Source organism: Nicotiana tomentosiformis, chromosome 10 (assembly GCF_000390325.3).
Source record: "Nicotiana tomentosiformis chromosome 10, ASM39032v3, whole genome shotgun sequence".
In the NCBI taxonomy this organism is placed as follows: Eukaryota; Viridiplantae; Streptophyta; class Magnoliopsida; order Solanales; family Solanaceae; genus Nicotiana; species Nicotiana tomentosiformis.
The window spans coordinates 6,054,109-6,068,140 of NC_090821.1; the positions used below are offsets into that span (position 1 = coordinate 6,054,109).

General features: G+C 35.7%; 1 protein-coding gene and 1 long non-coding RNA gene across 4 annotated transcripts; one reads left to right on the top strand and one right to left on the bottom strand.

Annotated features, from left to right (window-relative positions):
- Positions 1-288: 288 nt before the first annotated feature.
- LOC104119407 (uncharacterized) lies at positions 289-1,475 on the bottom strand. 2 transcript variants are annotated; one of them, XR_691435.4, is made up of 3 exons: positions 837-1,381; positions 554-615; positions 289-467 (listed from the first exon to the last, which is right to left on the bottom strand). It is a non-coding gene; the product is annotated as an uncharacterized lncRNA (long non-coding RNA). The 2 variants fall into 2 exon arrangements; XR_011411527.1 differs by lacking the exon at positions 554-615 and having other exon boundaries at positions 837-1,475.
- A 7,004-nt stretch (positions 1,476-8,479) lies between these two features.
- Positions 8,480-13,990, top strand: LOC104121464 (ATP-dependent Clp protease proteolytic subunit 6, chloroplastic). Of its 2 annotated transcripts, none has more exons than XM_009633476.4 (9): positions 8,480-8,668; positions 8,797-8,855; positions 9,008-9,080; positions 10,302-10,503; positions 10,605-10,670; positions 10,808-10,948; positions 11,877-11,930; positions 13,191-13,283; positions 13,517-13,990. In XM_009633476.4, the coding sequence occupies exons 1-9, from the start codon at positions 8,583-8,585 to the stop codon at positions 13,562-13,564; spliced, it is 822 nt and encodes a 273-aa protein (XP_009631771.1). In that variant the 5' UTR covers positions 8,480-8,582; the 3' UTR covers positions 13,565-13,990. The 2 variants fall into 2 exon arrangements, with proteins under 2 accessions (XP_009631771.1, XP_009631770.1); XM_009633475.4 differs by having other exon boundaries at positions 8,486-8,668; positions 8,794-8,855.
- Positions 13,991-14,032: the final 42 nt, after the last annotated feature.

The window sequence follows — 14,032 nt, forward strand, 5'->3', positions numbered from 1 at the left end:
TTAAAATAAAGAGGCTATGACATTAACTAGAAAGACTTATTGCTTTGCATAGTTTAAAAAAATTTAGCTATAGCTTGTGGCATAACAAAGGTAACAGATAACAATAAAATTTATGTTTAAAAAAAAAACTATTTTGCCCCAAAATCATATTGAGGAACACATAATTAGAAGCCAAAGCACTATTTCACCTAATACAACTTAGCTGTTTGGTGTTACTGTCCTATGTGGAAGCAATTCAAGTTCCAAAAACACTTGATCTGGTTGTACTTCAACGCTAAATCAGAACATAAGCAATAATTCTTGTATTACTTGCAGAAAATTAGTTCATAAAATAACTAGTTTAGTGGCTACGGATTTATAATCCTTGTATCTATTATTTGAGGATACAGATTACGTTTGTAAAGATCAATAATGAAGAAAAGCTGATCTTGTTGCCCTCTTGTCATCATCCTATGAAAATCTGAAACCTAAAATAAAATAAATTCTTGAGTCAACTTCTTAGGTGATATGCTTTCTACCAACAATGCATTTGTTTGCCCCAATCAAATCTCACCCTTGGAAAAAAGATTCGAACTCGATAGCAAATAGAATACATTTCTAGCTTCACGATGAAACCTAAAATACCATAATAAAATTTGCAAACTAATTAAAACATAGAAAGAAATGAAGAAGCATAAACCTTATGTACAAAAAAAATATTTAGTGACATTGTTTCACGAGCAATATGATTTGTAAACTACTTAGAATATAGAAAGAAATGAAAAGAACAAACACAAAATATTCTTACCCAAGTTTAAGTTTGAGTAATAAAAAAATTGAACTAGGAAGATATGGACCTTTTACAATTTGGGAATTCTGGAAAAATACAAAACTCTTGAAGCTTCAACCGAAGCTCTTCAGGTAGACACCATCAACCACTTCTAGGTTTCAATGCGTACCACATTAGCTCTCAAAAGTTAGATCTTGAAAGAAAACAAAGAAACAAACCCGATCTATGTTAGTGGGATAAGCAAATCGACAGGTGAGAGAAGAGAAAGGGTAAAATACCTCATCTCGATATTGTTTACAACGTTAATGAGCTCCGATGGGGCTTGTTTATCCCGAAAGATGCAAAGATTTTGACTAATTGTAGGATGTAGCTACCTTTCTAGGGCTCTATCGCCAGGACAAGAGGAGTTGGACAAGGTTTAGGGTTCTAAGTCGGAGACGATTTAGGGTTCTTTGTGCTGGGTTCTCTTCTCCGGTGTGAATTAGTGAATCTCACATATCTGGGTGTTTGTAAATGTGGTGTTGAAGTTGAAGTCAAATGAAGAGAGAGGCGTGAGAGAGTTGGATTTGAAGAGATTGGGGCTAATTGGAATTAGCAAGATTTGCTTCAATACTCAGTTTTTGTTATGAAAATAATTATATTGTGGATTTTCATTTATTACTCCGCTATATATAATCTTCCTGAAGAAGATTATCCATTTAGTACTCTGTTGAAATTTATCTACAAGCAGCTGATGCAGGCAGGTTGCAAGTAGCTCAATGAAATGATTTGCAGCAGCTTCTTATTAAACAGGCAGGTTGCAAGCAGCTCATGCAGACAGCTTACAAGCAGCTAAAGAAAAGCCTTGCAGCTGCTTCCTGAAAAGCCTCGCAGCTGCTTCTTTTCTTCTATAAATAGAGGAGTTTTCAGTTCATTATGTACATGAATTTGAAGTTGAATAATATATCAGTTTCTCTCTATACTTGTCTTTACTTTACAGTCTTTATTTTATAACACGTTATCAGCACGAGACTCTGCCATCTCGAGCAAATACTTTAAAAGTATCAGAGGTACGAACTTTCTTTTTCTTAATAATGTCAAATCTTTCTAAACTTGAGTTTGTAGCCCTGGATATATCGGGCAAAAGCTACATGTCTTGGGTGTTTGATGCCGAAATTCATCTTGATGCGATGGGTCTGGCAGACACCATCAAAGATAAAAATCAGACATCAAATCAAGACCGTGCCAAAGCAATGATATTCCTACGCCATCACCTTGATGAGGGCCTGAAAATGGAATATCTTACTGTTAAAGATCCAGTCATACTGTGGAGTAATTTGAAAGATAGATATGACCACCTGAAGATGGTCGTTCTTCCACAGGCACGTTATGATTGGACTCATCTAAGGCTACAAGATTTTAAATCTATCAATGAGTATAATTCTGCTATGTTCAGAATTATTTCCCAATTGAAAATATGTGGTGATAATATTACTGATCATGATATGTTGGAGAAAACTTTCACCACTTTTCATGCCTCGAATATGCTCCTGCAGTAGCAATATCGAGAGATGGGATTCAAAAAGTATTCTGAACTTATCTCACATCTTCTTGTAGCCGAGCAACATAATGGGCTATTAATGAAAAATCATGAAAGCCGACCTACTGGTTCTTGTCCATTCCCAGAAGTGAATGAGACGAACTTCCACCAAGCTAAACGTGGAAGAGGACGTGGCCCCAGTCATGGTCATGGCCGTGGTCGGGAGGAAACTCTAATCGTGGTAATAATAATGCACCAAAGATCCCTCCTCACCACCAGCAGTGAAAAAGAAAGGAACAAAAGCATGAAGCGGTGCAAGCAGCAAAGCCAGAAAATGCATGCTATAGATGTGGAGGAAAAGGGCACTGGTCACGTACATGCCGTACGCCAAAGCACCTGGTTGAGCTATATCAAGCTTCCCTGAAGAAGACAGAGAAAAATGCTGAAGCAAATTTTATTTCTGAAGATAATTTAGACTTCATGCATTTGGATGTAGCTGATTACTTTGCACTCCCAGAAGGAGAAACAAGTCATGTGATCGGTAGTGAATCTGTAGAGATGTAAATATTTTAATTTCTGTTATTTGTAGTAGATAGTATAGTTAATTGTTGTACATAAATAAAAGTTATAATGTTTACTATCATATTTATTTTGTTTATGTCATTTTGAAGAATATGGATAATCCTCAAATTATGTTTGGATCAAAGACCAATCATGAAGATATTTGTGTAGTTGATAGTGGAACAACTCATGCCATATTCAAAGATCAGAAATACTTTTCTTATTTGCATAAGGAAAAAGCAAATGTTTCTACAATTTCTGGTAATATAAGTTTGATTGAAGGCTCCGAAAGAGCTATTGTATTTCTGTCTAAGGGAACAAAACTTATTATCGACAATGCATTGTACTCCTCCAAGTCCCGAAGAAACTTGTTGAGTTTTATAGATATCCGCCGAAATGGGTATCATGTTGAGACAATAGATGAAATGAATGTGGAATATCTTTGTATTACAAAGAATATTTCTGGCCAGAAATGCATTGTAGAAAAGTTACCAACTTTATCTTCTGGCTTATATTATTCAAAGATTAGTACAGTTGAATCACACTCTATCGTAAACCAGAAGTTTACTGATTCAAATACTTTTGTGCTTTGGCATGGCCGTTTGGGCCATCCTGGATCAATAATGATGAGACGAATTACTGAAAATTCGAGTGGGCATCCATTAAAGAACCTGAAGATTCTTACAAATAATGAATTTTCTTGTGATGCTTGTTATCAAGGCAAATGATCACTAGACCATCACCAATGAAGGTTGGCATTGAGTCCCCTACCTTCTTAGAACGTATACATGGGGATATATGTGGACCTATTCACCCACCAAGTGGGTTGTTTAGATATTTTATGGTCCTAATAGATGCATCTTCAAGATGGTCTCATGTGTGCCTATTATCATCTCGCAACCTGGCGTTTGCAAAGTTATTAGCCCAAATAATTCGATTAAGGGCACAATTCCCAGATTATCCTATAAAGGCTATTCGCCTTGATAATGCTGGAGAATTCTCATCTCAAGCTTTTGATGATTACTGTCTATCAGTTGGGATAAAAGTTGAACATCCTGTAGCTTATGTTCATACTCAAAATGGCCTTGCAGAGTCATTCATTAAACGACTACAATTGATAGCAAGGCCACTACTTATGAAAACAAAATTGCCCACTACTGTTTGGGGCCATGCTATCTTGCACGCAGCATCACTTATCCGTCTCAGACCAACACATTATAATAAATATTCTCCGTCACAATTAGGTTTTGGTCATGAACCAAATATTGCCCATCTACGAATTTTTGGATGTGCTGTATATGTGCCAGTAGCACCACCACAGCGCAGTAAGATGGGCCCCCAAAGAAAGTTAGGAATATATATTGGGTTTGAATCACCCTCTATTATTCGCTATCTTGAACCATTGACGGGAGATTTATTTACTGCTCGATTTGCAGATTGTCGATTTGATGAAGCAAATTTCCCACAATTAGGGGGAGAGAAAAAGGAAATCAAAAGAGAAATTGTGTGAAAAGTTTCATCATTATCTCACTTTGATCCACGTACCCCTATATGTAATCAGGAGGTCCAGAAGATCATCCATTTGCAGAATATAGCAAATCAAATGCCAGACGCATTTACTGATTTGAAAAGGATAACTAAGTCACATATCCCTGCAGAGAATGTGCCTATCCGAATTGATGTCCCAGCAGGACCATCTATTAGCATGAGAGCTAATGAACCTAAAGCACGCCTGAAGCGTGGTAGGCCTATGGGTTCTAAGGATCGAAATCCTAGAAAAAGAAAATCGACAAATGATCAAAATGATATTATGAAGGGATCTCCTGAAGAGACCCAAGATCTGATTAGTTATGAGATTCCTGAAGAAATCAATAAACCCGAGACTCAAGTGAGCGAAGAACTTTTAATAAGTTCTACTGGTGATGGGATTAATTTAAATCGATCTGAAATAGTGGTGGATAATATTTTTGCATATAATGTTGCACTTAACATTATGCAAGATAGTGAGGATTTTGAACCCCGATCTGTCGAAGAATGTCAACAAAGATCTGATTGGCCAAAATGGCAAGGGGCAATTCAATCAGAATTGAACGCACTTGCTAAAAGAGAGGTCTTTGGACCAGTAGTCCAAACACCTGCTGGTATAAAACCAGTTGGTCATAAATGGGTTTTTGTGCGAAAAAGGAATGAGCAAAATGAAGTTGAAAGATACAAGGCTCGCCTTGTCGCACAAGGATTCTCACAACGACCTGAAGTCAATTATAAAGAAACATATTCACCCGTTATGGATGCCATAACATTTCTATATCTCATCAGTTTAACCTTACGTGAAAGGCTTGAATTACATATGATGGATGTGGTTACAGCTTATCTGTACGGGGCACTTGATAATGAGATTTACATGAAAATCCCTGAAGGATTTAAAATGCCTGAAGCATATTCAAAATCTCGGGAAATGTACTCAATCAGATTACAAAGATCTTTGTACGGTTTAAAGCAATCTGGGCGCATGTGGTATAATCGCCTCAGTGAATATTTGCTGAAAGAGGGGTTACATAAATGATGTTATTTGTCCATGTATTTTTATAAAGAAAATGGCATTAGAATTTGTTATACTTGCTGTTTATGTTGATGACATAAATCTTGTTGGAACTCCAGAAGAGCTCCAAAAGGCAATTGAATATCTTAAGAAAGAATTTGAGATGAAAGATCTTGGAAAGACAAAACTTTGTCTTGGACTGCAAATTGAATATTTAGCAAATGAGATCTTTATGCATCAATCTGCCTATACAGAAAGGGTCTTAAAACGCTTTTACATGGACAAAGCGCACCCATTGAGTACACCAATGGTTGTTCGATCACTTGAAGTGAATAAGGACCCGTTCCGACCTCCAGAAGAGGATGAGGAACTCCTGGGTCCTGAAACACCCTATCTCAGTGCAATTGGTGCACTTATGTATCTTGATAATGCTACAAGGCCTGACATAGCATTTTCTGTTAATTTACTAGCAAGATATAGCTCTTCTCCTACACGGAGACATTGGAACGGGATTAAGCATATATTGCGATATTTAAAGGGAACTCTTGATATGGGTTTGTTTTATGCTAACAAAGATAGTGCAGATCTTGTTGGTTATACAGATGCAGGTTATTTATCTGATCCCCATAAAGCTCGATCTCAAACCGGGTACGTGTTTACATGTGGAGGTACTGTCATATCATGGCGCTCCACAAAGCAGTCAATTGTTGCTACTTCTTCAAATCATGCTGAGATAATAGCTATTCATGAAGCAAGTAGGGAATGCGTATGGTTGAGATCAATGATTTATTTTATTCAAGAAAAATGTGGTTTGGAGTGTGATAAAAGATCCACAATTTTATACGAAGACAATGCTGCATGCATAGCCCAATTGAAGAGAGGATTTATAAAAGGAGATAGAACGAAGCACATTTCACCAAAATTATTCTACACACACGATCTTCAGAAAAATGGTGATATTGATGTGCAGCAAATCCGTTCAAGTGACAATCCAGCAGATTTATTCACTAAATCTTTGCCAACTTCAACTTTTGAGAAGATGGTATACAAGATTGGAATGCGGAGACTCAAATATTTGAAACAAGGTTTTCATCAGGGGAGTAAAATACGCGATATACTCTTTTTTCCTTACTAAGATTTTTTCCCACAGAGTTTTCCTTATAAGGTTTTTAATGAGGCATCTAGAAATGCGTATTACTAAATATGTGTACTCTTTTTCCTTCACTAGAATTTTTCCCACTGGGTTTTTCCTAGTAAGGTTTTAACGAGGCACAATACCTTTTAATGAACATTCAAGGGGGAGTGTTATGAAAATAATTATATTGTGGATGTTCATTTATTACTCCGCTATAGATAATCTTCCCGAAGAAGATTATCCATTTAGTACTCTGTTGAAGTTTATCTACAAGCAGCTGATGCAGGCAGGTTGCAAGCAGCTCAATGAAATGATTTGCAGCAGCTTCTTATTAAACAGGCAGGTTGCAAGCAGCTCATGCAGACAACTTACAAGCAGCTAAAGAAAAGCCTTGCAACTGCTTCTTGAAAAGCCTCGCAGCTGCTTCCTTTCTTCTATAAATAGAGGAGTTTTCAGTTCATTATGTACATGAATTTGAAGTTGAATAATATATCAGTTTCTCTTTATACTTGTCTTTACTTTACAGTCTTTATTTTATAACAGTTTTTACTTTTAATTTTTAATTTTTAATTTTTTGTACAAAAAGATACAGAGGCGACTGTGTCGCCACAAGAGCTCTTTCTGTGGCGATTTCTAAAAGGTCGCTACAATACCTTTCTGAACCTGATTTTTGCCTTTGCGAAATTAGAGCATTTGTGTCAACTTAAGTATAGTCGCCACTGCATATTTTCTTTCTAAGGCGACTTCAACAGTCGCTACTACAGCTATAACGTTTAGTAGCAACTTACGTGAGTCGCCATAGAAACCATAACCTTTGTGGCGACTATACGGGTCGCTACAAAAGATCACATTTCTTGTAGTATATCCACCTCTATTATCCATTAAAAAATGGTCCGGATAAAAAGCTTTTTAAAGGCGTGTCGAATATGGATAAGAACCATATTATCTACTTAGAAAATGGTTAACCAAATGAATAACTAATGTATTCAACTTTTACATTTGTAAAGCCTCAAATTGGGAGTTCCTCAAGTTTGGAAGACTAGAAATTCTCCCATAAGTGATCATATTCAAGAAACCATGGATAATATGGATATCCATATTATCCGTCGGATAACCCATTTTTTATCTGTCTCAAATACGGGTCGGGTCGGATAATTTATTCATTTTTTAAATTATCCATTTTTGACACGCTCATATCCGACCCGCCCGTTTGTCATCCCTAGTTTTACCCTTTTTTCATGAGTACTGTATAAATATTAAGGACACTGTGTCCTTACCTTCATGAGTGATGTGTAAATATTAAGGACATTTTGTCCTTAATTCTTACACAACACTCATGAAATTAAGGACATGATGTCCTAAAGTTTAACAACAAAAGGTGCAAATATAAGACACTTTGTCCTTAATATTTACATAGCACTCATGAAGTTAAAGGACACTTTGTCCATAAAATTTACAGTGTACATATGAAGTTAAGGACAACATGTCCTTAACATTTACACTGCACATATGAAGTTAATGACATGTTGTCCTAAAGTTTAACAACAGAAGATGCAAATATAGGACACTTTGTCCTTAATATTTACACAATACTCATGAAGTTAAGGACACCATGTCCTTAACAGTTACACTACACATATGAAGTTAAAGACATGATGTCCTAATGTTTAAAACAGAAGGTAATTCAAGACACGTTGCCCTTAATATTTACACAACACTCATGAAGACACCATATCTAGCAGAGAGGTATTTTCGTCTGGACAGGTAAAAATTTATTAAAGCACTGGCTAAAGAGTAAATATATTTTAAACAGTGGCTTAAGAGTAAATACAGCTCTAATTAGTGGCTAACTGTGCACTTCCACGTTAGCAGTTAATTGGGCTTTAATAGACCAATTCAAAATAAAATGTTAAAGCCCAATAAAGATCCAACAATTATTCGGGTTATCCCAGTTTCTTATCCCCTTTTTTTACCAGAATGCTCGTGGGATAGCTCTTAACTCCGCCGGCGAACACTCTCCCTCTAGTACTCCGTCACCGAATCTCGCCGGAGCAATAAAATGGTAACGTCTGCCATCACCGGAACGTCAATTATTCCAGTCTCTTTCGGGCAGCAAACGTCTTCTTCGTCTTTGTTTTCTTCTAGGTAATTTATACACTAGCTTTTCATAATTGCTTTTCGAATGCCTGATAAATTTACGTTTTTGTTCCTACTTTACTTGTTTATTTTTTGATTTTGAGAACAAATTAATACTAATTACTTTTCTGCAGAAGCTTAAGGAAGCAGATAGTTTCTGTTCTCCGAAGTCCGTATTCTGATTCATCAGCTATTGGTAAGTTAAGTTTTCGATTAGCAACGGAATTCGAGTTAGTTAGTGACTTAGTTAGCTACTTAATTATCTTGAAACGGAATGTTTTATGATTTTTTCTAATTTTGTTTTTTGTGGTGATGATTTGGTTGTATTTCTGTTCTTTCAATTTCTAGGATTTTCTGGCAAGACTATGAGAACCCCGTTAAAGCTCAATGAGAACGAATCCAGTGGTCTTACCAATTCAAGGTTTATCTTCTATCCTTAGACTAGTTTGGTTTATGAACAAGTTTATGGGATTATAATGTGGGGATTATAATATGGGATCAAATAATGGCGGGAATATTTTGGTGGATATTTGATAGATGTTTGGTTCATTTGACTAAAAATGTGATGTGCGGGGTATAATATAAGCATGTCTTTTGTTAAGCTAGATAAACTTCGATAAACTTTTTTTTAAGGTTAAACTTTGATAAAAAAAATTTATAAGCTTAAGCTTCGATAAACTTTTATTTTCAATTTTAACCTTGACTTTCTTAAAAGACTTTGTGAGGAAAGCTTTGGAGAAGGTCAAAAGTGTCATTTTGCCACATTGGATGTAGTATAAATTTATACCACAATTGAGGTATAAACAATCCCGGAACTGAAGATTCTACCAAACGTGGGATAAACTAATCCTACATTTTATCCAGGATTATAATCCCTTGTCCTTGTAACCAAACAACCCCTTAGCGCTCAGACTTTTCTATACTTGTGGAGTATATTTTGCTCTAAACATATTGCTTTAAAAGGTCATATTTTGGTTAAATATACTACCAGATGTAGTAATGCAGTGATGTGGTTTTGTAAGAAGTCAATAAGAGTGAAGAGATGTTCTCAACACTTATTAAGAACAGACGTTCTTCGATCTAGAACTTAGATAAATTTTCCTTGCTCTTGAGATGAGCTTACTGTTGTTTTCCTTAATTGGTGATGCTTTGTGTTCTTCCTTCAATAACTAGAAATAGAGTTACTGAAATTTACTATGAGTAGCTTATCTTCACTTTCACTTTGATGGTATTGATGTGTGGCACGTCGCTCGTTTGAAACTGAAAATATGTCGAAGAGCATAAATTGTCATGCCCGCTTTGATATTGTTTTGGTGCTTGCTAGGTCTTAAAAAGCTGGGGTAAATAGGTAAAAAGACAACAATCTCTCGTAGGGAAGTGTTGAAACAATTTATCCAAAATATATAATTACAGAGTGAAGAAATAAGACTCAAGCATAGACCCAAATGTGCATTCTGAAAAGATGGTCAGCCAGCCTGCACTTAACTCGCAAGCAGAAATATTGCATTATTGAATGTCTCTTGAGTACTCGGTGGTCTTTGAAAATACACTTGGTCAATGTTCACACACATAGACCAAATCATTGGTCGAAACATGCCACCCGGATAATATAACACTCATGTTTTGAAATTCATGGAAACAGCTATGGTGTTATCGAAGCAAAAAAGGGGAATCCACCCATCATGCCTGCCGTGATGACACCAGGGGGACCTTTGGATCTCTCTACTGTGTTATTCAGGAATCGAATTATCTTCATTGGACAACCAATCAACTCCGCAGTTGCTCAGAGAGTTATATCACAACTTGTGACCCTCGCAACTATCGATGAAAATGCAGATATTTTGGTACTGCTTTGCTTTGCCATAACCATATAGCTAGATTTGTTTAATCAAGTTGAATATAGAAAGGTCTTGTTTACAGTTATGTCCATATTTTGCAATATCAGATCTATCTTAACTGTCCTGGTGGAAGTACCTACTCTGTCTTGGCAATATATGACTGCATGTCATGGGTAAGTATGCCACTTTGTAGTGTCTATAGTCACTCTGTTTAATCAAATTTTGAACAACTTTCAATTGCCTATATGCTCTACTGCTTGGAATTATGTTCTTACAATAACTATGCTTCAAGCAATGACTTCTTTTTCAGATAAAGCCTAAGGTTGGTACAGTATGTTTCGGAGTAGCTGCAAGCCAAGGAGCACTTCTTCTTGCCGGTGGAGAAAAGGGCATGAGGTATGCAATGCCAAATGCACGCATAATGATTCATCAACCTCAAAGTGGTTGTGGAGTAAGTTTTAATCTCTTTTAAAAGTGTAATGAGAATTTCAGTCAAGATGTGTTACTTTGGGTGTAGTACAACTACCTTTCCTCTGATTTGGAAATATTACAAACATTTTCCCCAACTTGTTTGGGACTGAGACATTGTTGTTTCCCCTTTAAGGTATTAAGAAACACCCTCTCCCCTGAAAAATTGGGCCACTGGATTACCCAAGAAACAATTATAATCTTCCTTCAACTTATATTTATTTTCTTCATTTCTTCTATTTTTTGTGCATTCTTCAACTCTTTTCTTTTAATAAAATGTTTTTTTTTAAATTTCCTATTTGAATAATGAGCACTCTTTGTTACCTTTTTTCTAATATAAATTTCCCAAACAGTTAAAAGAACATCAACAGCTAATTTGTTCTGACAAAAATTTGTAAAATTGATTGTACTAAACTTTGTAATGGTGCAATAAAGTGATTGTACGACTAAAGACTTGGTATGTGCCAATCTGTGGTATATTTTTTCCTTTTTGCAGTTTTTTTTTGGGTAGGCATAACGAAACTCACTTTTTGTTTCATGTATAAGAAAAGACATGAAATTCCTTATCAAAGAAAAGACATACAAAATTATTTCCTAGAAATGATGTCAATTTTTTTTAAAAAAGGTAGATTAATGTATTAGTCCAAATGTACAAGGAAATGCGTATATAGTAAGGGCAATTCCGCATTATATTAGAAGCTCTTAATGAAATTCAGTACAAAAAATTCACTACATAGAGTGTTGCTATTCGTTTTATGCTAAAGAGATGTCTCTAATATAAAACAATTAGAAGAGAGGTAATATTTTTTAGAATATTTCTGTTAGTTCAGAACTGTATGAAGATGCTTCCATTTTTGCTGCTTAAACTGGTTGTATTTTTATTAAAAGCCTACTTGTACTTGCTGCTTTAGGGTCATGTGGAAGATGTGCGGCGCCAAGTGAACGAAGCGGTTCAATCTCGTCATGTTAGTAATTTTTCTTATTCAACCTTCTCTTTCTGATAATCTACAGTTGGGTTCTGAAGAAGATTATCTTTGCTCAGCCTCCAAATTAAATTTATTGCTCTTGTTATCTTGTTATCTTTTTCTTGTCGCCCCACTCCCTAAGGGCGGAAATAAAATGATAAGTAAAGAGTACTAGAGAGTTTTGTTTTCATGGGCACCAACCTAAAATTTGCAAGCAAAGTTTCTATCTCCTGATAGTGGTCATAGTGGTCAGATCAGGATATGTATCATGTACCACATTGAGGGTTTGTCGAATATGTATAGCAACATTTAATAAAAAAGATTCTGATGACAATCAAAGAATATACAGGAAATATCATGGCAGATAATTAGCTGTTACTTACACTGCCCTTTGAAAGATTGACACCAGCATAATTTTAATATGATAATCTAGACAGGACCATGTTGCGATGGTACAATCAAAGTATACAGTAACAAAAAGTGAAAAATAAACTGAAAGCCTTTCTAATAAATTTGCTATGCAACGTTTTGATTTATATCAGCAATGTCACCAACACGAATCTTCTTGATTTGACGTGACTCAGAAAATTTTGACGACTCATAGGATATATAGGGAAATTGTATATGAATGAAAGTTACGCACTAAATAAACATGATCATAAGATAGTTGTTGTTGAAACTTCTTCACAAACCATATTGTAGTATACCATACAGATAAAAAACTTGTCTAATAGGGTCATTAAGCTAAGTTGATGGAGGTTCACTTGGTATTTGTTGTACGCTACTACAAACTCATTGTTATACAATAATCCAGAATCCAGATTAAGCATAATGATACATAGAAGGTTCCCTGGACTTCCTTTCTCTATTTGTTGTAATTTTGAAAACTATACTGACACAGCATAGGACCATGATGACCATAAAGAAGTGTCTTTTTAAACTTCACTTTCAGTTTACTGGTTTGTGGACATGGTCTTTTATGTAACATAGTAAAAAAAAAAAATTGTTGACGGGGATGCATACGTGATGGAATGAATCACCAAAATTTCAATTTATCTTTATACATGGGTTGCAACCTTCAGTGTATTATTATAAGCTAACATTGATGGTCCTTCAGCTAAAACTCCGATCAGAGTAGTTAATAGTAGTAGTATATGTTCCAGGACTTTGTGATTGAGCTAAAACTCCGGTCAGAGTAGTTAATAGTAGTGTATATTCCAGGACTTTGTGATTGAGTTGATATTCTACTTTCTTATACAGAAAATCGACAAGATGTATGTCGCCTTTACTGGCCAACCAATTGAGAAGGTGCAACAGTACACTGAAAGGGATCGTTTTTTGTCTGTCTCAGAGGTAATTTTACTCATGTTATAACTTGTATGCTAGTACTTTAGATGCTACTCCTTGCTAGAGCGTTTCTAGATGCCTCGAAAGCTTGTTGCCAATTTCTAAAGCAGTTTCCTGTGGTGTATATATTATTCTATTTTATCTGATTTCACTTTCCTTCAATACCCTTTTTTCGGTGGGCATGAGACAGAATCCATCTGATTAAGCAAACATTTTCTTTCTTTACTGCTTTATGGCAGGCCATGGAGTTTGGTCTCATAGATGGGGTGCTAGAAACAGAATACTAGTTGCAAATGAATCTTTAGTAGTACATGGTAGCTAGCTTTCCAATGACGAAAAAGCTGGTGTTGCTCATTAACCACTTCGAAGTACAAGAAGCTGGCTCTTGCAAATTTGTATCGTAGAAATATCTCAACTCTTCAATCCAGGAATGTCCAAAAGCCTAATTCTGAAGACGGTTATAGAAAGCGCTCTTGTTTTTCTATTTTTGTCTCTCCTGCAGATACACTCAGCACTTTTGTGGGTATTAATCAGGGTCTTAATTCATCACTTAATCACAATCCAGTTGGAAGCGAAGTGATCAAACACAAAGCAGATTCAGGAAGATGTGTATTTTTCCCAAATATATATTACTCCAATTGCTATCATCCCTTCGCTGTCGTTATGAAAGGATATTTATTTTATGGTATGCGAATTGCAGATTGCAGATTGCATGACCTATAATTACAGTTTGCTGCATATTCATGGGTTAGCTC